This window comes from Loxodonta africana, chromosome 13, assembly GCF_030014295.1.
Source record: "Loxodonta africana isolate mLoxAfr1 chromosome 13, mLoxAfr1.hap2, whole genome shotgun sequence".
Taxonomy (NCBI): Eukaryota; Metazoa; Chordata; class Mammalia; order Proboscidea; family Elephantidae; genus Loxodonta; species Loxodonta africana.
In genome coordinates, this window is record NC_087354.1 from 37,518,896 (window position 1) to 37,544,947 (window position 26,052).

The 26,052-nt window shown below is 44.5% G+C and overlaps 1 protein-coding gene across 2 annotated transcripts in view; it reads right to left on the reverse strand.

Annotated features, from left to right (window-relative positions):
* TBC1D2B (TBC1 domain family member 2B) overlaps positions 1-26,052 on the reverse strand; it is a 108,421-nt gene that overhangs the window by 66,822 nt on the left and 15,547 nt on the right. For both annotated transcript variants that reach the window (XM_003413845.4, XM_023552965.2), the window contains exon 2: positions 6,024-6,177. In XM_003413845.4, the coding sequence (XP_003413893.1) occupies positions 6,024-6,177 (154 nt within the window). The remainder of the gene's footprint in view (positions 1-6,023; positions 6,178-26,052) is intronic.

Here is a 26,052-nt window from a genome sequence, read left to right on the forward strand (position 1 = left end):
TTTACAGAAGCAGATAAGCAGATCACCAAGTCTTTCTTCCATGGAGCTGCTAGATGGGTTCAAACCGCCAATCTTTTGGTTAGCAGCCGAGTACTCAACCACTGTGCCACCAGGGCTCCTTAGTGTGCTCCCAAGCACCAAATAAAAAAGGAACTAAACAGGCTGCAGGGGAAAGGCCACGAGCCTCTGGGTCCTGACAGCCCCTGGGCAGACCAGCCCATGGGGTCTATTTAATTTCTTGTCCATCTGATCTCTCCAGCTCCAACCAAGGAAATAAATCTTATAAGAACTAGGCCTCTATTTGGCCAGCAGCTACACAGCCAACACCTAGCACAGAGGAAGTACGCAACATTGGTAAAACGGTTAAAAGAATAAAAGACGGCAATCCACTAACAAGGTATGGCCGGGAAGACCCGTGGGCTGAGGCAACTGGCTGGATGCACCAGAGGCCACCGGGATTCTGTAAAGGGTTTACACCTGCTGTCCCTCCTGACTTCCTCTCACCTGCCACATCGCCTCTGACAGCTCCTGAGTTGCAGGGCATGGGTGTCTGCACACCTGATTCCCTGGCTTCCTTCTTGCTCCTCCCTGCTCCCCTGCAACCTGGCTCAGTCCTCCCCTCTCCATAGCAATGTCAACTTCCTGGGTTCGCCCACACCTGATTCCCACCCAGATCTAGGCTCAGGGATGTCTCTGTTGGCACCAAACCCCAAGCCCACTCCAGATGATCTCCTTTCAGACCCTTCTCCAATGGGCTTCCGAATTCCTCCTCCCAGAGGCTCATCATCTCCTCCTGCCCTCCCCCCATACACTCGCTCCCTTTCAGTCTGGCTGTAGGATCACAGACCCTTCCAACCAGAGGAGCATCTCACTTCACAAATGGGGAAACTGAGCAATGCGCTCAAGGCCCTACAAGCTTCCTCCACAATATCATGCTGCTGCTCAGCTACGATGCCGGTAATTACCATAACTTATACTTTAAAACAACACATGGCATTCTGTAGTATTTACACATGGGGTTACAGCTTCTTTGATCACTTTATGGGATCAGGATATTAAATGATTCTGTGTAATTCCTGCGGCTTTGCGATGCTGAGTCTTGATCCTGCCCTGTTTTTCTTCAGGCAGCTCTAGCACTCACACGGAGGGCACTCACTTCCCCTCCCCTGCTCCCACACGAGCTGTCAGAACCTAACGGCTGCACTTGGTGGTGCTGCTGCTTGAGAGGAGGAAACGTGTGGTCATCACTCAAACCGTGTGCACAACACAGGTCTCTGCAAGAAATACCATCCACGCTCAAGTTTAGGCACCCTTAAGCCTACTGTGATCATGAGCACATTCGTACCCTGAACTCTTAAGAAGTCTTAAAAACAGTTTTCTTATCTCTGACTTGTTTTACTACTAGTTTATGTGAGGAGTGAAGTAAACAGAACGTGCTGGACATACATCTTATAGTAAGGCAACCTGCAATTTATGGGCGCCTCCTTTGGGTTCTGGCTCCCTCATTCTCAACAGTCATGAAGGTTGGCAGACCCTGTTTCTATCTTTGCAAATCATTCCTCTGTGTTGAAACTATGTCTTTATCCCAACACAGAAGATAACGCAGAGTGGTGTTTGAGATCACCGGCATACTTGCAGAGCCCAGGCTGCACAACGGAAGGCAGAGAGAACAGAATAAACAGACTACAAACTCACCCCAATTTCTGATACCTGGTGCCTGATGCAAAGTGTCCCATTACACAGGTAACAGTCTCTTGCTCTGAAGACAAGAATCCTGGAAAAAAACTTTTAGTGTGGGCAATTATGTGACAGTGCCAGCTGCCTATCCAAAGCCCACTGCAGCTGCTTCCTTACTTATAGAAGCTGGTTTTGATGGTGGCCACTTGCCTAGCTGTGCTCATACCCACTTCCAGCTGGGCATGGCCATGTGACACAGTTCTAGCTACTGAGCCATAATGAGGGTTTCCGGGCGGGCGGGGAACCACCTCTAGTGGCAGCTAGCATGAGTATGAAAGCCAGTAAGTACACTAAGGATACAGAACGGAAAGTTAGAAATAGCCTGGGTTTCTCAATGGCACTGGTGAGTAACTACACCAGTCATGGACTGCCTACCATGTGAGACAAATAAATCTGTATTTGTGTAAATTACTATCACTCAGGTTTCCTGCTAATTGCAGTGGAACATAATCCTAATTCATTCAAAATGATAACATCTTCTCTATATACGGCCCTTTACACTTAACAGTACCCTTTTCCATTCAGTTTCCCATATGACTCTCATAACAAAGTTCTGAAGCAGAGTGGACAAGGTCACTGTTAGTATTTCCAATGCTATCCAGCCAACTGCTCAAACCTGGAGCTTGGGCAGCATGCTGTACCCTCCCTCTTCCTTAAATCTAATCTCATCTCTAAGTTCTTCTACTCTCCCACCTTAGGATCTCCCAACTCTGCCCATTTTCTTTCTATCCTCTTTGCCACAAGCCTCTTGGAAGTTACCATGATTTCTAGCCTGGACCACCAGGTCTCCCTGCCTCTTATCCTGCTGACTAGTCCATTCACTATCATTCAGCCATGGTTGACTTCAAAATGCACACTGACCCTACCACTCACCATGCCATCCCTTGTCTTATGAAGCCCTAATCACCTCTGCAACTTCACCCCTTTGTCATTCCTGCCCATCCACTCCACACTGGAGCCAGGCACTTGGTCTCTAGGGCCTCTGGGCCTTTCCTTTCTTTGCTTTCACAAGGCTGGCTCCTGCTGACCTTCCAGACTCAGCTCAGCTCTCTCCAAGTGCAGAAAGCCTTCTCAGTCACCACTAACATCCTCTGCCACTCCAAGCACAGGGAAGGTGTCTGTGCTTATCTCTGGCCCTGTCTGGGTATCTCTTTTATGTATGTATCTCTTTACCTGTCTGGGTCCCTCACCAGGCCAAACAATCCTGGAGAACCTGGAATATGCCTTATTTGTCTTTATATTCCAAGTACCTGGCACAATGCCTGAAACCGAAGACTGAATGAACAGACTCCATTTTACAGACGAGAAAACTAAGGCTCAAAAAGACAGAGATGTCCCCAAGACACTAGAGCAGGGGTTAGCAAACTTTTTCTTAAAGGGCCAGATACTCTTTGAGGCTTGTGGGCCACATGGTCTCTGCCGCAACTACTCAAGTCTGCCACTGTGTGAAAGCAGTTACAGATGATACGGAAATGACTGGGCAGGGCTGTGCTCCAGTAAAGCTTCATTCCCACAGGGCCATCGTCTGCCAACCCCTGAACCAGAGGACAAGTGACTTACTCAGAATCTGACAACTCGTAGATGTCAGGGCCAGGACTTAATCCCAGGCCCACAGGGCTCTTCCACCAGTTAGTACTGCCTTCCAAGATACACAGCTGGCTATAAATGGAAAATGTTAATTCCTTTTCTTTCCCACATACTGACTTCAGGTGCAAGGAGGGTACTGATGGGTGATACGCATCAGACAATGAATGAAAATGGCCCAAACCACCGGCTTCCTAGGCAGGAATGGTAGGAAGTTTTACTTTTAACACCACTCAGTGTTCTAACATCCACCTTCAATTCTAACCAGAGTTAGCACGGCTAGGCTGATCTGGGCAGATAACTGTGAGCATGGCTTCAGAAATATCACGTAGCACTGTCACACCATAACACAATTTCTGTCTAATCAGTTTTTATCTCTAATGTGAAACAAAAAGGGCTAAAAGAAAGCCTTTTCTTCTTGATGTTCCTCTTTAGGCTTCCCAACTTCCTGAATAATTATGGTCTCACAAATTACCCAGTGGTCCAAAGTTTCATCATTGGTTCTTAGAAGCTATCTAAAAGTTGGTAGACATCTAAGGTCACATTCATTTCTACACATAAATCTTCAATGGCTCTCCGCTGCTCTTAGGACAAAGTCGAAAATCCTAAGCCCAGGTGTCAAGGCTCTCTCTACTCCAGCCCTGCAGGCTCAACTCCCCCCTCCACACTGTTTTCTACCTACAGCCATATTGGCCTCTCTGAACAGCTCCTACAGGTACCATGCTCTAGCTCTCTCACCCGAAATTTCCTTCCTCTTCTCTTTACCTGGATAAACTTCTGGTCATTCTTCAGGCCTCAGCTTAGATGTCACTTTCCCAGAAAGGAACCAACCAAAGCTATGCTCAACTCCGCATGGGCCCGTGGTACCCTGCACCTTCCCTTCCCTCACATTTATCTCCCTTTTTCTTTGCACAGCCACCCTGCCTGACTAGAAACTCCAGGAGGGGAGGCACCAAGTCCATCATGGGCACTTACTTTGCTGAATGAATTAGTAAATGTCAGATGGCACAGGCTCTACACTTCCAGACTTAGAGTCCCAAAACCAAAAAGACAGATAGATTAGATAGATGAAAGAAAAGAAAGAAAGAGAGAGAGAAAGAAAGATAAATAAATAAATAAGGGTTTCAGATACTTTCTCTGGCTCCCTAGCCACAACATTTTGGCTCAAAAGAAAGAAGACAGGTCTTACAAAGAGACAACAGGGTTAGCTGCTACCTCTTCGGCCTCCTTTGTTTAGCATCTGAGTCTTTCCTAGAGAGAAGCATTTGGTGCCCTCGTAATAAAGGAGCTGCTGGGGAGAATTCAGTATCTTCTGTGCCAAAGGCACTGGCTACCATCATGAATGCTCCCAGTTCCCCTGGAGGTTTTCCAAATGTTCCAAAAGGTTCAGACAATAAGTTATGGTGTTTCTTTTGACCAAAAGCATTGTAATAGTGGCTTTTTAAAAACTCAGCCAACAATGAGTAGAATCCTGAACCAAACAGAAAGGGGGAATAACTTTGAAAATGAAGGAATCACCTCAGCTCTTGGTACAGTAAGAATGGTGACATCCATGAAAATGACTTTCAGAACCCTCAAAAGACAACATATCAATAGGCACAAAGTAAGTACAGTAACTTCTCACAGGCCAGAGAATTAACCTGCTGAAAAATACTATAATTGGTAAAACCAAGGTTGGCAGCATAAGGTGGCATAAAAAAATGAGGGATTTAAAGAAAAATAATAAAAATTCAAGAAGGCATTTGTTTCTAAGACAAGAAACACTTGTGTGCCAAAGCCATGGTTGTTTTGACAGGGAACATGAACGTACCATTGTGCTCTGCCGAGCAGAGTCCTCACAGGTTTTATAAAGTGCAGACCACGTCACTTCTTATGAGTGTTACAACTAGCCCTTGCTGGCTTAAATTTTAACGAGCACTCCTTTAAGTCCTTAAAAAAAATGCTAGCATAATGGCCTCGTCTTTTCATGCCTTATTCAGTGCTCAGGAACTCGCTTTACTGTGGGCCTGCTCTTCTCCCTGTACAAAAAGAGGACGCACAAAAACAGGCCCACCTTCACAGTCTTTGGGGAGGTGATAGTCAGCAGATAATTATCGTCCTGTTTTTTTATTTAAGGGGACTGAAGACAACCAAACAGTCATGAGAAAATCATGGAGTTTTCATGTCTGACAATCAAATATAAAACCACATTACCTCTAAACTGCAATCAGCCAGGGACTATCGTGAGTTATGGAAACTCTAAGAATCCAGAATAAGATGAAATCAGTATTTGAGGTTTAGAATCTTCTTCCTAAGAAACTGCACTGATTCACAAGTGGAGTGCTTTGAGAATACTTTCCCAGTGTATGCAAACATCTGTAAACTCTAGCAATTCTATCCAAGCATGAACACGTAAGTATGGAGGCTTCATTTTCAGGTGTGGTTGAAAGCAGGCTGGCCACAGAGTCAGATCTGGGGTTACAACACCACAGCTCAGTGACCTCAGCCAGTGCACTTGGCACTGGCCTTGCCTGACTCCAAGGTTGTCTTTAGGCTTGAATATGATTCTGCACACGGAAGCACTCCCTAAGCCATGGGATGCTCCACATGCAAAAGAGATCACTGTTATTATTTTCATTCTGAATTTCACTGCCAAGTAGACTTGCCGTGACAAATGGCTATAAACAAAGACCTGACACAGATCGCCTCCCTGTCTGACCTACCTGTGTTATCTCTGGCTACGAGGCCCTTAGGAAAATCCCCGGGAGTTGGGGAGGTCCTGCTGTCCCACTTGACCATGTCGAGACTGTTGCAATATTCCCATCTCTTCTGCTGAAGCTCCTGTAACCAGTAAGTCATGAGCTGACGATTAGGAGCCTAGAAAGAGGGGACAAAAAGGATTATGGCCACCATGATGATGAGGAGCTTAGGAAAAAAATTACATTTCATGAGGACAGACTGCACACCTTGCCACATGAAAGGGGGCGTTAAGAAGAACATGTCAAGGAAATTTCAGTGGTAACACTAGTAGCTTTTGTTCACAACAAGTTGGTCCAGCAAACAGCAATTCTAGCATAAAAAATTTAACACTAATAAAACTACTTTTAATTCTAAAATTGGAGAATAATACAATGTTAACACTTCCCCCCAAAAGGTTTTAGGAAAGCCTGATACCCCTGCTGCCCTTTCACTCTGAGCACCTATAAATTCTATCTTGAGCAATCAAGGTCCACGTAGTCTGGATGACATTTTTGCCAAAGCACATCTCTGTCAGCATCTGGGAGAGTGTACAAAAACTTGCAGATTAAAAATTGGACAGCACACCTATCAGAATGGCTGATATTTCAAAAACTTGACACACCAGGAATGTGAAGCAAATGGAAACTCTCACACGTACTTTGGAAAACAGTCGGCAGTTCCTTCTATAAACATACACTTACCAAGTAACCCAACGACCCCTTCCTAGGTATTTGCTTGAGAGAAATAAAAACATATTCACGACACAAGAATAAAAGGCAACTAGCCTGGTGGCGTAGTGGTTAAGAGCTACAGCTGCTAAACCAAAATGGTCGGCAGTTCAAATCCAGCTGGCGCTCTTTGCAAAACCTATGGGGCAGTTCTACTCTGTCCTATAGGGTCGCTATAAGTCGAAATAGACTCGATAGCAACAGGTTTTTTTTTTTTTTTTTAATGGTAAATGCTATAACATATACAATCCTGCGACAATAACAACAAATAATAATCTATGAGTAGATACATAGGCAAATATGTATGCTAAACAGGTGTGGGAGGTCACACGGGAGTACACCTGCGTGCATACATATATTTGTGGATATTTCTACATACATATTTCTAAATTCTGCATGTGTACTCATATATATAAAACAGCGCACTGGAGGCACAGTTACAGAAACTACTCAGACACTGGGACTGAACTACTGGACTTAAAGGCTGAGGACCACAGTCTCAAGACATCTAGATCAATTGGCAAAACACAGTTCATATAGATAAATGCTCTACATCCTAGTCTGGTGAGTAACATCTGGGGTCCTAAAAACTTACCAGCACCCATCTAAGAAGCAACTATTGGTCTCCTCCCACCCGAAGCAAAGGAGAATGAAGAAAACCAAAGACTCAAGGAAGCAATTATTCCAAAGGACTAATGGCCCACTGAACCACAGCCTACTCTAACCTGAGACTGAAGAACTAGATGGTGCCTGGCTACCACTACCGACCACTCTGACCGAGACCACAATAGAAGGTCGCAGTTAGAATGGGTGAAAAATGAAGAACAAAATTTAAAAAAAGGACCAGACTCACTGGTCTGGTAGAGACTGGAGGAACGCCTGAGACTACTGCCATAGACAACTTTCTAACTCGAAACTAAAGGCGCTCTCGGAGGCTACCTTTCCGCCAAACAATAGATGGGTCTATAAAATGAACAATAATACCCGGGAAGAATGTACTCCTTAGAACAATCAACTATATGAGACTAAAAGGGCAATATTTGCCCAAATCCAAAGATGAGAAGGCAAGGAGGGACAAGGAAACCAGACTAATGGAAACAGGGAGCACAGGGAAGAAATGGGGAGAGTACTGACACATTGCAGGAATTGCAACCAATGTCATGGAACAATTTGTATATGAATTAACAATTGGGAAACTAATTAGCTATGTAAACTTTCACTTAAAGCACAATAAAATGTTAAAAAAAAAAAAAGACATACGCACACAAAACCCTCTATGCCAATGTTTCTAGAGGCTTTATTCATAACCACCACAAACTGAAAACAACCCAAATTTTCTACATCTGGCGAACAGGTAAATCAACTGGAATATCCACGCAATGCAAAACTATTCAACAACAAAAAGTAGTAAACTACTGATTCACACAACAATATGGATAAACATTAAATTCACTTTGCTAAATGAAAGAAGGTTGCATACTGTATGATTCCATTTATGTGATATTTTAAAAACGCAAAATTATGAGGATGAGAAACCAATCAGTGGTTGCCACGGATTAGGGGTGAGCTGACTACAAGGGGCAGCACTAGAGAATCTGTAGATGACAGAACTGTTCTGTATCATAACTGTGTGGTGGATACCCAATTCTATGCATTTGTTCAAACCCACAGAACTACACACCAGGAAAAGTGAATTTTACTATATGTAAATTAAGGAAAGAAAAAAAAAAAAAGCAGCCAAGATTGGGAGGGGAGTCTAAAACATTAACTAGATGGCAGGTGTAGGTCACAGCTCTCCAGGCTGCCTCCCAAAGGAGTCCTAAAAAAGATGTCATGACACAACTACGGAAAACTCATCAACACTGGCATCCAGCAACGTTGCCAGGATCAGAAGGGTCTGGCAATCTGGAAAACTGCTCCACAGGTCTGAAGCAAATAACAGGCTTGGAGACCAAGCCAACACTGTCTATAAGCAAAGGACGATCTCCTGCTGCTATGGCTATAACCTGGGATCTTTTGAGTGACATTTACACATGGGGCCCCAAGCAAGGAAGACCATCGACTGCAGGATCTCTGGGTATTCCACTACCGGAAATTCTTCCAAGTATTAGCCAAGCCATTGTTTCATCTGTTCATTCAACCATCGCTTACTGAGCATCTATCATATACCTGGAGTTGAGGACTAGCCTTGAATATAATCTGGTGAGAAAGATAAGAAAGCCAAACCAGTAGTTTTAATAGTGTGTTAGCAGTTATGGATACTTCCTAGACCTAACCAAACACCTCACAGGGTTGGTTTACTAGGTTTGAGGGCTTAGGACCATAGTCTCGTGGAATGACTTGGTCAATTGGCACAATATAGTCCATAAAGACGATGTTCTACAACCTAGTTCGGTGAGTAGCATCTGGGGTTTAAAAGGTTATGAGTAGCCATCTAAGATACAATTATTGGTCTCTACTCATCCAGAACAAAAGAGAAAGAAGAAAACTAAAGACTCAAAGAAGAGAATAATCTACAGAACTAACAGTCTACACAAACAACCAAGAGTTTACACAAACACCTACATTAAGACCAGATGAACTAGATGGTGCCCAGCTACCACTACCAACCATTCAGACCAGGGACTCAATAGATGGTCCTGGATAGAATAAGAGAAAAATGTAGAAGAAAACTCAAATTCCTTAAAAAAAAAAAAAACAGGCTTACTAGACTAGTAGAGGCCAGATGAACCCCCAAGATTATCACTCTGGGAAAACCTTTAAATTTGGAACTCAAACCACTTTTTTTTTTTAGAGGTAACCTTCAGCCAAATGAAAAACTGGCCCATAAAATAAACAGTATCACCTGTGAGTACAGTATGTCCCTAAATAATCATCTAAATGAAACCAAATGGTAAACATTTACCCTAGACCAGCAATGAGAAGGTAAGGGGATACGGGGAAACTAGATTAATGGAAACAGAACACCCAGAATGGAAATAACGAGAATGCTGATGTATTACGGAAACTGTAACCAATGTCACTGAACAATATGTATAAAAGCCAAACTTAACCCACTGTGTAAACTTTCACCAAAAACACAATATTTAAAAAATAGTGTGTTAAGTGCTATGACAGAGGTCAAAGTGGGTGAGGTGGGGCTGACTGGAGACCACTGGGGAAAGACATATAACCAAGAAGGGAGGTGGGGTGAGCTGCAAGGTACTCAGAGCTTAGGAAGCCTGTCATCTGTAGGTTCAAATTACTGGCTGAATGATTAGACATTGTCACTGCTGTTGAAAATGGATTGGGGGAGGGTGAGCTACAGGGTTTGGGTAAGGGGAAGAGGGCAAACGTGTGAGCCCACTTGAGACCCATGAAGCACAGCCCGGAGTTTGAGCAGCATGTTGGCTGGAGGATGGATGACAGAGGGGCTCGCCCGGCCCTGGGGCAAGGTCAAAAGAACACAAGTCTTCCCGTGGGAAGGGAGAGGAGAGCCACCTGGGAAAGTAAGGGACTGGGAGACAGAACTGTAGCCAAAATCAGAGCCCGATGACCACTTAGTCCATCTGCCCTCTTTCATAGAGGGGGAGACAGAGGCCCGGGAAGGGAAGCGACTTGTCCAGGTCACACAGAGATGGAGACTCCGTCTTCTGACCCCCTGCTCAGAGTGTTTGGGGGCAGTGGGATGTGCCTGGGCTCTCAGTCCAGGTCCTGGGAGAAAAGACCAGAACAGGGGAGGGGAGGGCAGAGCCCTGCAGGTGCCTCTCAGCCCTGGAGACATCCCCTGGAGCCCTCTGATCAAACCAGGGCACTGGCTCTGGCGTCCAGACACGTTCCACCTCCTCTCCTCAGCGTGGACCAGTTACTCTGTTCTTGTTTATGGTCAGCTTCAACAGGCTACTGAGAAAACATGGCACACACTCTTGCAGACCCATCACTAACCTAACCTCTCTAGCTGTTTCCTGCAGTACAGGTACCATGAAAAATCTGCTTTTACACCAGAAAGCCTTTCCCTTTAAAGTCCCAAGTATTAAATCTGGGGAACAATTACCAGCCTCTTAACCATCTCTCATTAGCTTCCTGGACAAAAAAAAAAAAATTTCATTTTTTGGATGATTATGCTTTCAACACCTGATCCATCGTTCATGCTATAGAAACCTGATTAATAACAAGGCAGTCAAAATCACCTCAAGACACTGATAACTGAGATTCGTTACCTTATTACAAATCTAAAATCACTAAAAGAATCTCAGCTTCCATCCCAAGCCGCTAGGGACAGGCTGCTGGGAGCCATCAGTATGAGACTACCAGGGAGGTGGAAGAGCATGGGAGGAAGGCTCTGTTCTCAGGGAGCTGAGACCAGAGACAAACACACAGACACTGCATGACACTGTGAGACAAACCAAAAACCAAAACCTAACCTATTGCCGTCGAGTCGATAGGGCCCCACTAAAAGTAAGGCACAAGCATAAGCAGAAGTCTGAAAAGCCTCTGCGTTTTCCGTATGGTATCTTTTTAACAGAGATCTGGCCTTGCTCAGTCCTCATTAAATGTGTAATCACAAACAAGCCTCTTCAAAACTCCAGTAAAATTATGCTAGATCTGTCCCGTCCAACACAGTAACCATTAACTCCATGTACCTATTGAGCACTTGAAATGTGACTAGTGCCACAAGTTGAAATAACAGTACTTTGGATATATTAGGTTAAAAGGGATATGTTGTTAATATTAATCTCACCTGTTTATGTGCTATTTGAACATTTTAGCTTATATACGTGGCTCACATTATTTCTGTATTTGTACTGACATGCTAGTCTAGATCATGATGGAAAACAGATTCCACTTTGACAGCCAAGGCTGGTGGGAGGTCTGGCCTGGTGGCAAACTCAGGAGGGAAACAGTGCCTTGGAGACCATAATGTTGACTAGGGGCATGGGAATATGGGGAAGGTGGGCAGCCAACACCTCCTTCCACAGAACTTTATGACTCAAGATAACTTCTCCCTTCTTTAAATAGACACCTCCATGTCACCGACCACCCCAAGCTCTGTTAATGTCTATGGAGATGCCAATATTCTTTAGGGACGCGAACGTACGCTGGTTCTGGCTGACGGCACATTTCAGTACCTTACTGCCTCCTCTCAAAGTGGGAGAAGCAGGTCCCTCAAATGATCTGGTTTCCAGATGGAGTCTTAATGAGTCTATCACCAGGAGTTCCCTCTACTAGCTCCAGCCCGGCTGGTGACAAATGAGCCAGTCAGTGCTGAAGTTTACCACCACCACACAGTATCCACCACGTACCCACTGGCCTGGAGGATAAGAGCATGACTAGGACAGGATCAGTTTCTGTAACCCCCCCTCCCCCCACCCCAGACTGACCATTTAAAATGCTTTATTTAGTCCCAAGTTCTGAAGAGCCAGGCAGACATTCCAATCATGCTGGAAGAAGCAGAAACAAGGCAAAGCCCCTCAGCTCAGTAGAGAATCGAGGGCCAGTGCCAGGCAAGCATCCTGCAGGATGCCAGGAGTCAGCATCTGCTGCCTGACGGCCCACCAGGCCATCCCCTGAGCCAGAGTTCCACCCACGAGTCTCCCCTAACACCCATCTCTGACTCCTACTGATCCTTCAAGGCCCAACACAAATGCCACTTCTTCAAAGTGACCTACGTCTGCATATTCTTTCCTGACCTACGTCTGCGTATTCTTTCCACCCTCTGAATGAGGAGCTCACAGCATCATGCACCAGGATACCTTTCTATGGGGTAGGGGTACTCCCTTGTGTGTTCCCCAGAGTTTAAGTTCTGTGATGGTTAAGGCTGTGTGTAAACTTGGCTGGGCCATGATTCTCAGTGGTTGGGCAGTTGTATGATGTGATCACTTTCAAAATGAGATTTGATATAATGTGATCACCTCCATGATAGAATCTACTGTAAGTAGCCAATCAGTTGAAAGGGAGTTTCCTTGGGCATGTGGCCTGCAACGAATGTAAGTGGACATTTTGGCAAAGCTCGTGGGTTTTTTCTCACTCTGGATCCTGCAGCTGGCTCCTGTTCATATGACCTCCGGTTCTTGGGACCTGAGCGGGCAGCTTACCTGTGGTCTTGCCTACCGATCTTGGGATTTGTCAATCTTCACCGCCTGTGAGCAAGAGCCCTGCTCACTGGCCTGCCAATCTTGGGTTTCCCAGCCCCTGTGGCTACACGAATCAGGAGAAGCCTCCATCCTGACCCACAGATTTGGGACAGTCCACCTCTACAACCGTGCAAGCCATTTCCTTAAGTCTCTCTCTATATATACGTTTTACTGGTTTTGCTTCTCTAGAGAACGCAGCCTAAGACAAGTTCCTTGAAGGCAGAGGCTAGACCTGCTGGTTTCAATATGGTCCAAGATGTCTAAAGCACGCAAATATTTGACTCACTCTCTCCTTAGGTTAAGCTGTTGCTACTGCCTTAAGACTGCTAAAATCCCAGTTCAGATATGGTACCAGCCCCAAAATAAGAAACCAAGTCCAACATTTTGGGAAGCAACCTGGCTGTCCCCAACACAGCTGAATCAATGTTTGGGGCAGGGATCACAGACAAGGACAAGGCAGAAAAGGTGGGCAAGGTCTTGATATGACAGCCATCTGCTGTATTTTGGTGCCATGACATGAAGTACCAGTCCAAAGTATAAAAACCAGGCCATCCTTCATCCTTGACAGCCGGCTCTGTGATGTCCCAGCTGCTCCCACAAGCATTTGTCTGCAGGCCTCCTATAATCCTGATCCAGATGCCACTCTTGGGGGAGAAAAGCCCCAACCACCTGTTCCTTTTATTGAGCCCCAGGAAACCCTCCCCACTTAACACACACACGAGCTCTCTCCTTGGTGTTCAGGAAAGTCCCACAATAAAGCCATTTGATCACAATCACAAGTTAACCCATTTCAGTGCCCATTTATGAAGGGCCCACTCTCAGCAGGCAAGTTCATTATTAGGGTGAAGGTAGGGGCTGGAGCAGCAATCCTGCAGCATATTCAGAGTCAGGCCTCTCTCTCACTATGTTCTCCACTACGCAACCAATTTATTTTAGCTTTGTATTCCCTGGGTTTCTCTGTCTTTGGTAAAGAATCTCCACCTACCAAAATTAAGCACATTTTAGAGGCTGCAATAATGCTCACCTCCTCTGACTCACAGTTCCATTCCTGGGAATCTATCTAAAGTAATCCAAAAGAAGGAAAAGGGAAAACACTGTGTATATAAAGAAGTTTGTTCACTTACTTGACAAATAGTTATTAAGAGCCTAATTTGGGTCTAGTGCACTGGTTAACACTAAAAATACAGACCTGGATGAAAAAAAAAATGGATGAGACCTGGTTAATTCCTGCCTCTGAGACACTCCCAGTGAGCAAATGTTCACCTTTACACCAACAATAAAGTTAGAAAACATGTTCACAATTATAATCAAAACATAAAATCCCTAAATATACACTTAAGAAATCCTTACGTGTTGTATAAACTTTTTAAAAGTCTAGTCAAAATTCCAAAAGAATTTCTTCAAAAGATGGCAAAAATATTATGTAATTCATCTAAAGTTTAAGCTCTGAATATTTTGAAAAAATAAATAAGGGGTGAGGGCTTTGCCCTACCACATGGTTATGCATATTATAAAACCACAACAATTAAGCCAGCATTCTATTGCCAGATAATCAAAATACAGAGCTAGGTCTATAGATAAAAACATTTTTGTAGAATTTCAAATCAAAGTATTATTAGAACAGTTGCCTAAACATCTAAAATAAAAATTATTATTAATTATTATCTTGGTGATGAACCTAAGTCATAATATAAAAGAAAATAAGCTCAAATTTGATTAAAGATTTATATATAAAATAAAAACTGTTAAACTACTAGAAGAAAATGCCTATATAATTAAGTTTCTGTTTCTGCATCTTGTTAAAAACAGCTGCTTAGATTTCCACTAAATTTTAAAGGTATATAAGGGATGGTTCAGCTTGAAGTCAAGCAATATGGCGTAGCAGAAATTCACTTTAGAAGGTTTTAGCAAGGACCTCTGGAACAGCTAAAAGTGAAGTATAATCAGTGGCCACGAGACTCCTACTCAGATGAATGCCACGTGCACTATGATGCTGCAGACAAGGAAAACAAATCACTGTTTCAAAACTGAGCCAGAATTTAAAGGTAGTAGATACTTCAAACTGTAAGCCATGGAGCTGCTTTTCACAGGTGTAACTCTAGGCCCCAGGGTCCTTGATCAAAGTAAGGAGGACCTGAAGTACTTACTGATGAAGATCAAAGACTACAGCCTTCAGTATGGATTACACCTCAACATAAAGAAAACAAAAACCCTCACAACTAGACCAATAAGCAAAATCATGATGAATGGAGAAAATACTTAAGTACTCAAGGATTTCGTTTTACTTGGATCCACAATCAATGTTCAAGGAAGCAGCAGTCAAGAAATCAAACAACATATTGCACTGGGCAAATCCACCGCAAAAGACCTCTTTTAAGTGTTAAAAAAGCAAAGATTTCACTTTGAGAACTAAGGTGCGCCTGACCCAAGCCATGGTATTTTCAATCGCCTCATATGCATGCTAAAGCTGGACAACAGATAAGGAAGACCTAAGAAGAAGTGATGCCTTCGAATTATGGTGTTGGCGAAGAAGACCGACTATATCATGGACTAACAAAAGAACGAACAAATCTGTCTTAGAAGTACAGCCAGAATGCTCCGCAGAAGCAAGGACACCAAGACCTCACCTCACATACTTTGGACATGTTATCTGGAGGGACCAGTCCCTGGAGAAGGACATCAGGCTTAGTAAAGTAGAGGGTCAGCGAAAAAGAGGAAGACCCTCAGCAAGATGGACTGACACAGTGGCTGCAACAATGGGCTCAAATATAGCAACGGTTGTGAGGATGGTGCAGGACTGGGTGGTGTTTGTTTCTGTCGTACGCAGGGTGGCTATGAGTCGGAACTGACTTGACTGGCACCAGACAACAGGCTCCAGGCTGCAGGAAGGAGCCTTGGATTCCTCATTAGTAAAATGAGTATAACAGGAACCTACTTCATGGTGTTATGAGGATTAAATGAGTTGACTGGTTTTAGGCTCAGAACAGGGCTTAGCACACAGGAACTACTTATCAGGTTCACCGCTAGTTGGCACAGTCAAAATTCAAACTGGGTCTGTCTTACTTGCTATCAAGGGGAAGAATGGGAGTGTATCTCTCAGGCAAAATCCATCCTCTTAGCATTTCAACAGGAATCAGAAGCTCCTCTATGGTTTTTCTCAAATACTGAAATGCTGATAACCTCAACCAACAGCAAATTTCAATTAAAAGCCAATGTTGGCTTCAGGCTCAAGGGCAACTCCCACGTCAGAGCCTGTCCCCACCCCCCCCATCAGTGAGGAAGGCCGTCTAGACGTCAAAACTACAGGGGTCGGACACAGCATCACTGTACGCTCTTAACCAGGATTCTGCTCTAACGACATTTCTGAAAAACAGATGGCAGTGAGAGATAATGAGAGTGTATGTAAACAAATATGAAGGACAGAGAAACTATTCTACAGCATAAAAGAATCGTCAGGTCTCCAAGTTCTACGAGCCCCCTGGTCATTCAGATTCCTGCTTCCTGACATTCTCCTTATTCATCCACCCCTGGGCCTCTGCAATAGCCTCCTTACTGGTCTTGCTGGCCTCAGTGTGTCCCCTCTCCAGGACAGGCTACGGGCAGGGCAGCCAGAACATTACCAAGACTGTTTAATAGTAGGCTTGCAGCAAGGGGCCCTGTCTTAGGCTGTATTCTCTAGAGAAGCAAAATCAGTAAAGTATATAAATATATATGGAGAGATTTATATGAAGGAAACGGTTCACACGGTTGTAGACGCTGGGATGTCCCAAGTCCATAGGTCAGGCTTCTCCTGATGCACGTAGCCACAGGGGCTGGCAAACCCAAGACCAGCAGGTCAGAGAGCAGGGCTCTTGATCACAGGCTGTGAAGATCAACGAATCCCAAAGATTGGCAGGCAAGACCACAGGTAAGCTGCTAGCTCAGGTCCCAAGAATCGGAGATCAGATGAACAGGAGCCAGCTACAGGACCCAGAATGAGCAAAAGCCCCCAAGCCTTGCCGGAATATCCACTTACATTCAATGCAGGCCACACGCCCAAGAAAACTCCCTTTCAACTGATTGGCTACTTTACAGCAGATCCCATCATGGAAGTGATCACATAATATCAAATCTCATCATGGAATTGATCACATCATCATATGATTATCAAATCACTGAGGACCATGACCCAGCTGAGTTGACACACAACCTTAACCATTACAGGACCTAAAACAATAGAGTCTTAGAAAAGTTCAGGATATGCAGCAAGGCCTCAAAGAAAATCCAGTTTCCTAGAATGGGTGTATGAGGACTACCAAGAGTTTACTGATATAAACCCTGAGGATGCAGAGAACACTAAGTTAATAAATACATCTTACATCAGCCAGAGCGCCCCCTGACATTAGGCTAAAACTTCAAAAGTTAGGAGGAGGTTTGGGTATGAATACTTCACAACTTGTTTAGATTGCCTTTAAGGTCTTCAATAATCGAGACCAGGTACAGAAGAAGAAGGAAAATCAGAAGATGAAACAAGCTGCATTCCTGGCAGAGCTTTTGGCGGTAACCCACCACTCAGACAAGCCTTGCGCAGAATCATCTGCAGGGTAAGTCCCCATGGGCCCCAGAAGGGCAGGTGGCCAAACGAAGCCCCCCAAAAGCTAGGCCCGCGACAGTGTGCCTGCTGCAAACAAGAAGGCCACTGGAAACGGGAGTGCCCCTCACATCCAACCCAACCTGAGCAGGAACCTAAGAAAAAACCTGTAACACAGCTCCCGCTGTCAGCCGAAGACTCAGACTGATGGGACCCAGGGGCTCCTCTACAGTCCACTCAACCAATCCCAATCTCCCTCGAGGATCCCTAAGTTACAATGACTGTGGGCAGACAACTTACTGGTGGACACCAGCACAACCTACTCAGATTTAAACACCTGCTTTCTAAAAGAAACATGACCATTACTGGGATATCTGGAAAACCTGCCAGTAAAACATTCCTTAAACCTATGGACTATCAATTTGGAGGTATAGAATTGACTCACAGCTTCTTATATGTGCCTGAATGTCCACTCCCCTTTTGGGGAGAGATGTATTAACCAAGCTAAATCCTTAAGTCACCTTTTCAGCAGATCATATTCAAGTAGGAGTGGAACTGGAGAAGGCCTGTGCTCTACAGGTGGCCCTTTTGCAGCTGGCTGCCCCTACAGAGTCTCTACTCCTACCCCAGCACCTCCAGGACCAAGTCAGTCCCCAGTTTGGGCACTGGAATCCCTGGTTAAGGCAAAGACCACGACCCTGGTCCAGGTAAAGCTTAAACTAAACCATGCTGTCCCACATCTCAACCAGCACCCTTTGAAGCAAGAGGCTAAACTAGGCTTGCAGCCTCTTATTGAAACCTTCTTGGCACAGGGCTTATTCGTCCCTGCAAATCTGCTTACAGCACCCCTGTTCTGCCTGTAGTAAAGCCAGGCACTAAGGAGTATAGATTTGTGCAGGACCTACAGGCAGTGAATCAGATAACAGAAGACCTGGAACTACTCTTCAGAAAGATAGATAAGTAACATTCTTTTCTTCCATGTCTCCACCTTTGTAGACTGTAGAAGTTCTAGGTGTCCTTGTCACATATGCTCTCTTAATCCCCTTTATCTGTATCTTCTCTTGTATTCTCCCTGCTCTGGGCACCACCTATTTGCCATGGTGCTAAAATTAACCAACACAAACCCCACGGTGGCATTGTTGCTTTTGCTCTACCTGCTTCAACCTATCACTTGTACCCAAACTAAGTGGGAAGAAAACCGATTCATCCATCTGGGGAGTCGGATCTGAGTGCCTTTCTCCCGGCTCCTTGCTCTGCGCATTGCAAATAAAGTTATTCTTTTTCTCAAAGGCTGGTGTCCAAATTATGGGCAGGTCTGAGTGCACCAGAAGGACCCACATTCCTGGGTTTGATAACATTACTGTCAGTTCCACTTCCATAATCCCTGTCCTCACCACTAATACCTACCTGAAAATTCCTATGCACTCCTCAAGACCCAGTTCAGACATTACCCCATCAATGGTTGTACAACTTGAGGAATGTAACTGATATCACTAAGTTCTACACCAGAAAATAGGCAAAGCGGCAAATCATGTGTTATACAGTGAAACCTTTGAGAGCCGGAACTCAATAAGGCTGCCTTTATGGGTGAAATCTTACCACTTCTCTATCCCTGTCTGTTAGTGGAAAATATTTGAGTTTTTCTTCTCTGACAGGTTTCCACCTTACACAGGTTCCATCTTTTGCAGGTTTTACTGTACATAATTTTATAACAACAGCAATCAAAATAACAAAAACAAAAAAAGGCTAAAATTGCAAATACTACTTAAATACATCCAAATACCTCATGGCATTAGTTCCTTTGGTTCGAAGGTTCAGGGTCATGGCTTTGTGGGGCTGTCCAGTCAACTGGCCTAATACTGTTTTTAGAATTACTGTTCCACTCTCTAGTTCGGCTCTCTAAGATACAACAATTGGTCTCTATTCACCTGGAGCAGCAGCAGAAGAAGGACACCTGAGAATCAGAGAAGAAACTGGACTGCAGGTGTAAATGCCTCCATGAACTACTGCCTCTTTAGCCATGAGACCAGAAGAATTGAATGGTGCCTAGCTACCATTACTGACTGTGTCAATCAAGGAATCAGTAGATGAATCCTGATCAAAGGGGGAAAAAAACGTGGAACAGAATTTCAAATTCTTATGGAATCCAGAGGAACCCCCGAATCTATCACTCTGCGAAAATCTTCAAACCATGAACCAAAATTACTCCCTAAAGTCATCTTTAAACAACTGTTTAGTGAAATTAGTAAAGAATGTTCGCCATGAGATGAGATCAAACCGTCAACAGTAACTCTAAATAAAGCATAGATGAGATATTTAGGGGGTAGTGAGACAATGGTGGTGAAACAATATGGGTAGCAATAATGACGACGGTGATGCAGCGTGAAGAATGTAACCAATGTTATTGAATTATACACGTAGAAACTGATGAATAGGTATATGTTCTGTTGTGTACATTTTTACCAAAATTAAAATTAAAAAACAACAACAACACCACCACTATCTCATCTAGGAAGTGATCCTGATGTCCCTTGAAGAGCCAGTCCTCTAACCTGCTATATACACCAACCACATCACATCAGTCACCCACGTAGAGATGTGGACACTGGGCTCCCCGCAAAAGGGTCAGGTTCTACAGCGTTTATAAGCTGGAAGACAAGCATAATTAATGGTCACAAAGGAGCCACAGAGAGGAGGATACACATACAAGTGGGCTACGTTTTCACACCTCACAGAAAGCAGGCTGCATGGACAGTTTCAGCAAGAGCTGCTCATAATGAGTAGATTTTTGTTTCTTAAACCTAGGGAAGGTATCTGGATTTCCAAGAAATGTCTAAGGTGTTTCTCCCATTAGCGATAAAAAAGCACAAGGATATTGTAAGCAGCAGCCTGACACCACCAAACAACACTCAGATGGAAAACACCCTACAGCCCCAAATATGATAAACAACTTTAAGATTCAAATTTTCTTTTGAATGTTTCAAAATCATAAGGCTAAAACAATCTCAAGGGATCATCTGCCCAGTCCCAGATGAAAAAGAAAGTGATATTTCCCTGGGAAGGTTTTGAAATCTTCTCTTTCAGCTCAGTAATAGAGAAGGCAAATAATACTGATCTCCTGGTTCCTTGGGAAATGGAATGCAACTTCATTAAATTCCATTCCTCTGGTGAACAAGAAGTTCTCACTTTATATCTTTTAAAACTGCTGCTTAAAAATTAGCATGTTCATCCACTTTATTAAAAGGATTACCTGAATTCTAATCTGACTTCTTTCCAAAAAAAAAAAAATTTTTTTTTTTTTCCCCCAAAGGCTAAGCAAAAACCTAGACCCTATAATCGATTTGCCTAAGCAACCTGGGGACGGGGGGGAAGGGGGGAAGGGTATCCTTTAACTGGGAAAGGCCACACTTCTCATTCATTCATGGAGGGTGGTAGCCTGAGGAGTTCTGCTATCTCTAATACACAAGGAAGAAGCCCTGGTGGCACAATGGTTAGGCATTCGGCTGCTAACCCAAAGGTCAGAGGTTCGAATCCACCAGGTGCTCCACGGAAGAAAAGACCTGGCGCTGGTAATCTGCTGCTATAAAGATTATACCCTAGGAAATCCTACTGGGCAGTTCTATTCTGTCCTATAGGGTCACTGTAAGTTGGGATGGACTCGACGGCAGACAACAATACCCAAGCACATCCCCTTTTAAAAAGCAAACATCTAGAGAAAAGAGCCATTTCTTAAACTCATGTTCAGCTTTTCCGATTAGCAACTAAGGGTAATGCACTAGAAGGATGGAGTCTACAAACAGAACAAAGAAAAGCAAATTCGTGCTCACAGAAAAGGCAGCAACAAGACAACAAAGCCATAAATGGCCTGGCTCCAGAGAAGCCTCTCACAGCACAGGCCGCCCACCCACCCACCCAGGCTGGGTGATAGATTTCAAGGCAAGGGCAAGGGCAAAGCCACTGGCTGGGCCTGCTCTTCCCTACCAGAAATGCTTTCTGTTTTAGCAAGAAAGGGAGCGTGTGGCCTCCAAGTGATCACAGGGCTACATTCCTCTGGTTCCCTATCAGCTCTGCCATTGCACAACAAGAGCGCAAGAGTTTTATGAGCTCAGGATAAATAAAAGCTGCAGCCACAGCCAGCAGCTTACTGGAAAGCCCCACTCCACCTCAGCCTGCAACGGTTCCTACACACCACACAACACTATATTTCCTGGCTTGATGTGTTTTTAACTGAAACTTTGGACACAGGAACGGCTGACTTAATATGAAGTCTTAGGAACTACAGGTCAGGAGGCGCAGATTCCCAGCCTCCACCCAGTACAGGTTTTGGAGGCAGAGGAGCCTGGTACCAGGAATCTGCCAAGTTTTCAGAGAACTTACAGGAGTGTTTTGGAAGCGTTTTGATTTCTAAGTCTTCTAACATACGGTGGTATCTCAGGAGAGTGTCAGATGGTTCTTATGAATTATTCTGTTATTCGCTCCTTTCTCAGTGAAAAGCTGGGGGCTCTAAAAACCCTTGCCAATTATTTGGTTGGCAATCATTAAAACTCACTGCCTCCGAAGGCCCCATAGCGATGCCAGACAACCACTATTCCCCTCCAGAAGCCTGCCTCTGAATCCACATGAAGGATGCTGTTCTGTCAGCCACGAAGTGACCAGCAAGGGGGATGGAAACCTCGAACCCCTCAGAGGATATGGAGGCTGTGGTGGTGGAGGAGCAGGGGTGTGGGGAATCCAGTGGAAACCACTGCTCCTGCTCTGGAGCATAGAAACTCAGAATGCAAAGAAGATATGCAAATACTAACCACAGAGTGTCAACCTAGTGATAAAGGGCTCGAGCTTCACTGGTCTCCACCCACACAACTGAGATATTTCCAGTCCAGTCAGAAAACCATCATCAAACAGGGCCAGTCTTTTCTTCAGAGCCAAAGAAAGCAGACATTCTGATCTGAACGAATGCAGCATTTCCCAAAGAGAGGGCTGGTGCTGGGGTAAAAAGCAGATTCCTGAGGCCCACCATGGCCTACCAAAACAGAGTTTCTGGGAGCAGAATCCCACAATCTGCTTTTTAACAGGATCTGAGGAGGCTTTTTCCTCACACCAAATTTAAGAACCATAGTTCTGAGGGAGAAACCAACAAAAACCAAACCCGTTGCTGTCAATTCTGACTCAGCAATCCTATAGGACAAAGTAACTGCCCCATAGAGTTTCCAAGGAGTTCCTGGTAGATTCGAACTGCCAACCTTTTGGTTATCAGCTGTAGTGCTTAACTACTGTGCCTCCAGGGTCTCCTCTGAGGGAGATGCTCCCCTTTAAATGATAGAAATGAAAGGAAGCCTTCTCAGCATGTTGCGCTGGGATACTATATGTAGGAGAGCTGTGAAAACCGTTAAGCTTAAAAAACTGGTTCATCTGAGGCTAGAGGGCATGGTTTACAAAGCAGCAAGAGAAAATATAGCCAACCACCAAGGGTCTGTTTCCTAAACTAAAGTATCTTCTGGTGAACACCTCCAAAGAGAAAGCTTCTGAACAGGGATGTGCCAGGACTAGTCTTTGCCAAGGAAACATCATTAATGTTTATTATCAAGTCAACCTCCACTGGATGCTTATAACCAATACTGTTCATTTATAACCTTTAGGTGTCTAAATTTCTTAAATCTATGCCCCAACACAAAATACTTAAATGTACAATGTAAGTATCTGTATAAACAAAAAAACTCACTGCCCTTGAGTCGATTCCGACTCATAGCAACCCTACAGGACAGAGTAGAACTGCCCTATAGAGTTACCGAGGACTGCCTGGTGGATTTGAACTGCTGACCTTTTGGTTAGGAGCTGTAGCACTTAACCACTATCCCACCAGGGTTTCCAAAAGTATCTGTATAGAACAACTACAAACAGAGTAAGCCTGATTTCCTACTATCGGACTAAGAAGGAAAAATGAAGCAAAAATCATCAAACTGCTGGCTCTAAACTAGTAAAATGCTGTTCACGCATCTGAAGAAAGTTCTAGTGCCAGGACTGCCACAGGTGCAGGCCAGAATGATCTCCAAGGGCCTCTCCATCTCTGACTAAGGAGCAAAAACACCAAGTGACTTCCTCAACTCACAGGGCCACTTAATGACAACGCCCTAGTCACACCCCCACAGCAGGCACAGGACAGAGGCCTGAGGCAACACCTGACTCCCATCAGGGCCTTGTTCAACGCGAGTCTGTTAGGTGGGTGGCTGGCTGGCTGCGTCACATTGCAAAAGTCAGGCCACTTTCTCTGTAAGCACAGCCTCCCCCGGACATCAGAGTTAGAAAGGGAAATGAAAACTGGGCTTGCTGCCTAGAAATAATTTCTATAATCCAAGATCAACATCTCTGATAACAGCCTGCCCACCTCCAGCCTACTGCCAGGCCTGCCACTCGACACTGACACTCACAGGAACAAAGTTTTTGCCTGAGGGGGCAGTCTGCTCAGAGAAAGTCTGCTCTCCCCAGGAGGGAGAGCCCACATACAAAATGAGCAGAAGAGGACAAGCCTGAAGGGTCTGAACTCCTGACTCTTCCCCTTCTCCCACCAGATCCCTGTTCTCCCACATGGATCAATCTCTACAAAAGTTAAGCAAATGGCCGAGTATGCAAACTCACTAAAGGATTCTGATTCCCATCTGATTGGGAACCGATTTTTCTGACTCAAGAGAAACTAAGTCTTTAAGGCATTTATACGAAATTATACTAAAATCTAGCAACTCCTCTAGCCCCATCTTCTCCAGGGAGTTTTCCCTGATAATCACTTATACAGATCTCTCCAATTCTGTAATGCCCAGAGAATTATACAAGCCACATATTTCTGGCTCTGGGCCACAACAAGTTAGTACTTCACATGTAGGACTCCCCCTCCCCTACTACAGACAAACTCTCTTTAAAGCTTTTTCCAATGCTCTTGTAATTCTTCTAAATATATCACATGCCAATCTATCTTTAAAATCTTCTTAACTTAGCTTTTTACATCAATGGAGATTTTCCACTGCTGTGTATCTGCAGCAGGAAGCATAATGCTTAGAACATGGTAGACACGCAACAATATTTGCTGAATGAATGTCTTAGTCTAGTGCTGCTATAACAGAAATACCAGAAGTGGATGGCTTTAACGAAGAGAAATTTATTCTCTCACACTCTAGTAGGCTACAAGTCCAAATTCAGGGCATCAGCTCCAGGGGAAGGCTTTTCTCTCTCTCAGCTCTGGAGGAAGGTCCTTGTCACCAATCTTCCCCGGAGGAGCTTCTCGGCACAGGGACCCCAGGTCCAAAGGACGCGCTGTTCTGGCTCCTGTTTCTTGCTGGTGTGAGGTTTCGTTGCCCTGCCCCCCCAGTCTCTCTGCTCGCTTCTCTCTTTTATATCTCAAAAGAAATTGACTTAAAACACAACCTAATCTTGTAGATTCAGTCCTGTCTCATTAACATAACTGCCTCTAATCCTGCCTCATTAACATCATAGAGGTAGGATTTGCAACACAAAGGAAAATCACATCAGATGACAAAATGGTGGACAATCACACAATACTGGGAATCATGGCCTGGCCAAGTTGACAGGTACTTTGGGGGGACACAATTCAATCCATGACAGTGAACAAATGACCATAGCAAACCTCCCTTTGAGCATAAAAGGAGAGCATACCACACACACCCACACTCACACCCAAGAGGACCTGAAGGCCTGAAGCATTCACTCAATCAACAATTATTTACTGAGCACCTAATATGTGCCTGACACTTCTCTATAAGGACGCCGCAGTGAGGACAGAGACAAAATTCCTGCCCTTATGGAGCTTATGTTCTAGTAGGACACAACATGTCTACAGATGGGAACAGGACTAGATGAAAAATCAGGAAGTTAATCTCAGGTACTCAGTCAACCAAAACCAAACCCACCGCCAATGAGTGGATTCTGACTCGTGGAGACCCCATGTGTTACAGAGTAGAACTGCTCCATAGGGTTTTCTTGGCTGTAATCTTTACAGAAGCAGACTGTAGAGCTTTTCTTCTGCGGCACCACTGGGTGGTTTCAAACTACCAACCTTTAAGTTAGTAGTCGAGCACAAACCGTTTACACCACCCAGGGACCAGAGGTAAAACCATCCTGCAACTCTAGACTCAATGTAGGGTTTCCTGTGCTGCTGGTGAGCTACTAATTATAGGGGATCATGAACACTGCAGTCTCCCCAGGGCCACCTCAGTTTCATGTCCCTAACAGTGCCCCAGCATGTTTGCTGAACTAAGTTACCCAGGCAGAGTATTTAGCGGAAACTAACTAGAAACATCACAAGAGAAAAGCTTCTGTGAACAAAACTCCCCAATTCACCATTTCCATCTCGCGTGTGGTCTGCAAAAGCACACAAAAACCAGCTGAGAACTCTGCCTGATAAAACAAAAAAACCAAACCCATTGCCATTGGGTCAATTTCAACTCATAAAGACCCTATAGGACAGAGTAGGACTGCCACATAGGGTTTCCAAGGAACACCTGGTAGATTCAAACTGTCGACCTTCTGGTTAGCAGCTGTAGCTCTTAACCACTACACCACCAGGGTTTCTTCTGCCTGATAAAAGACCAAAAAA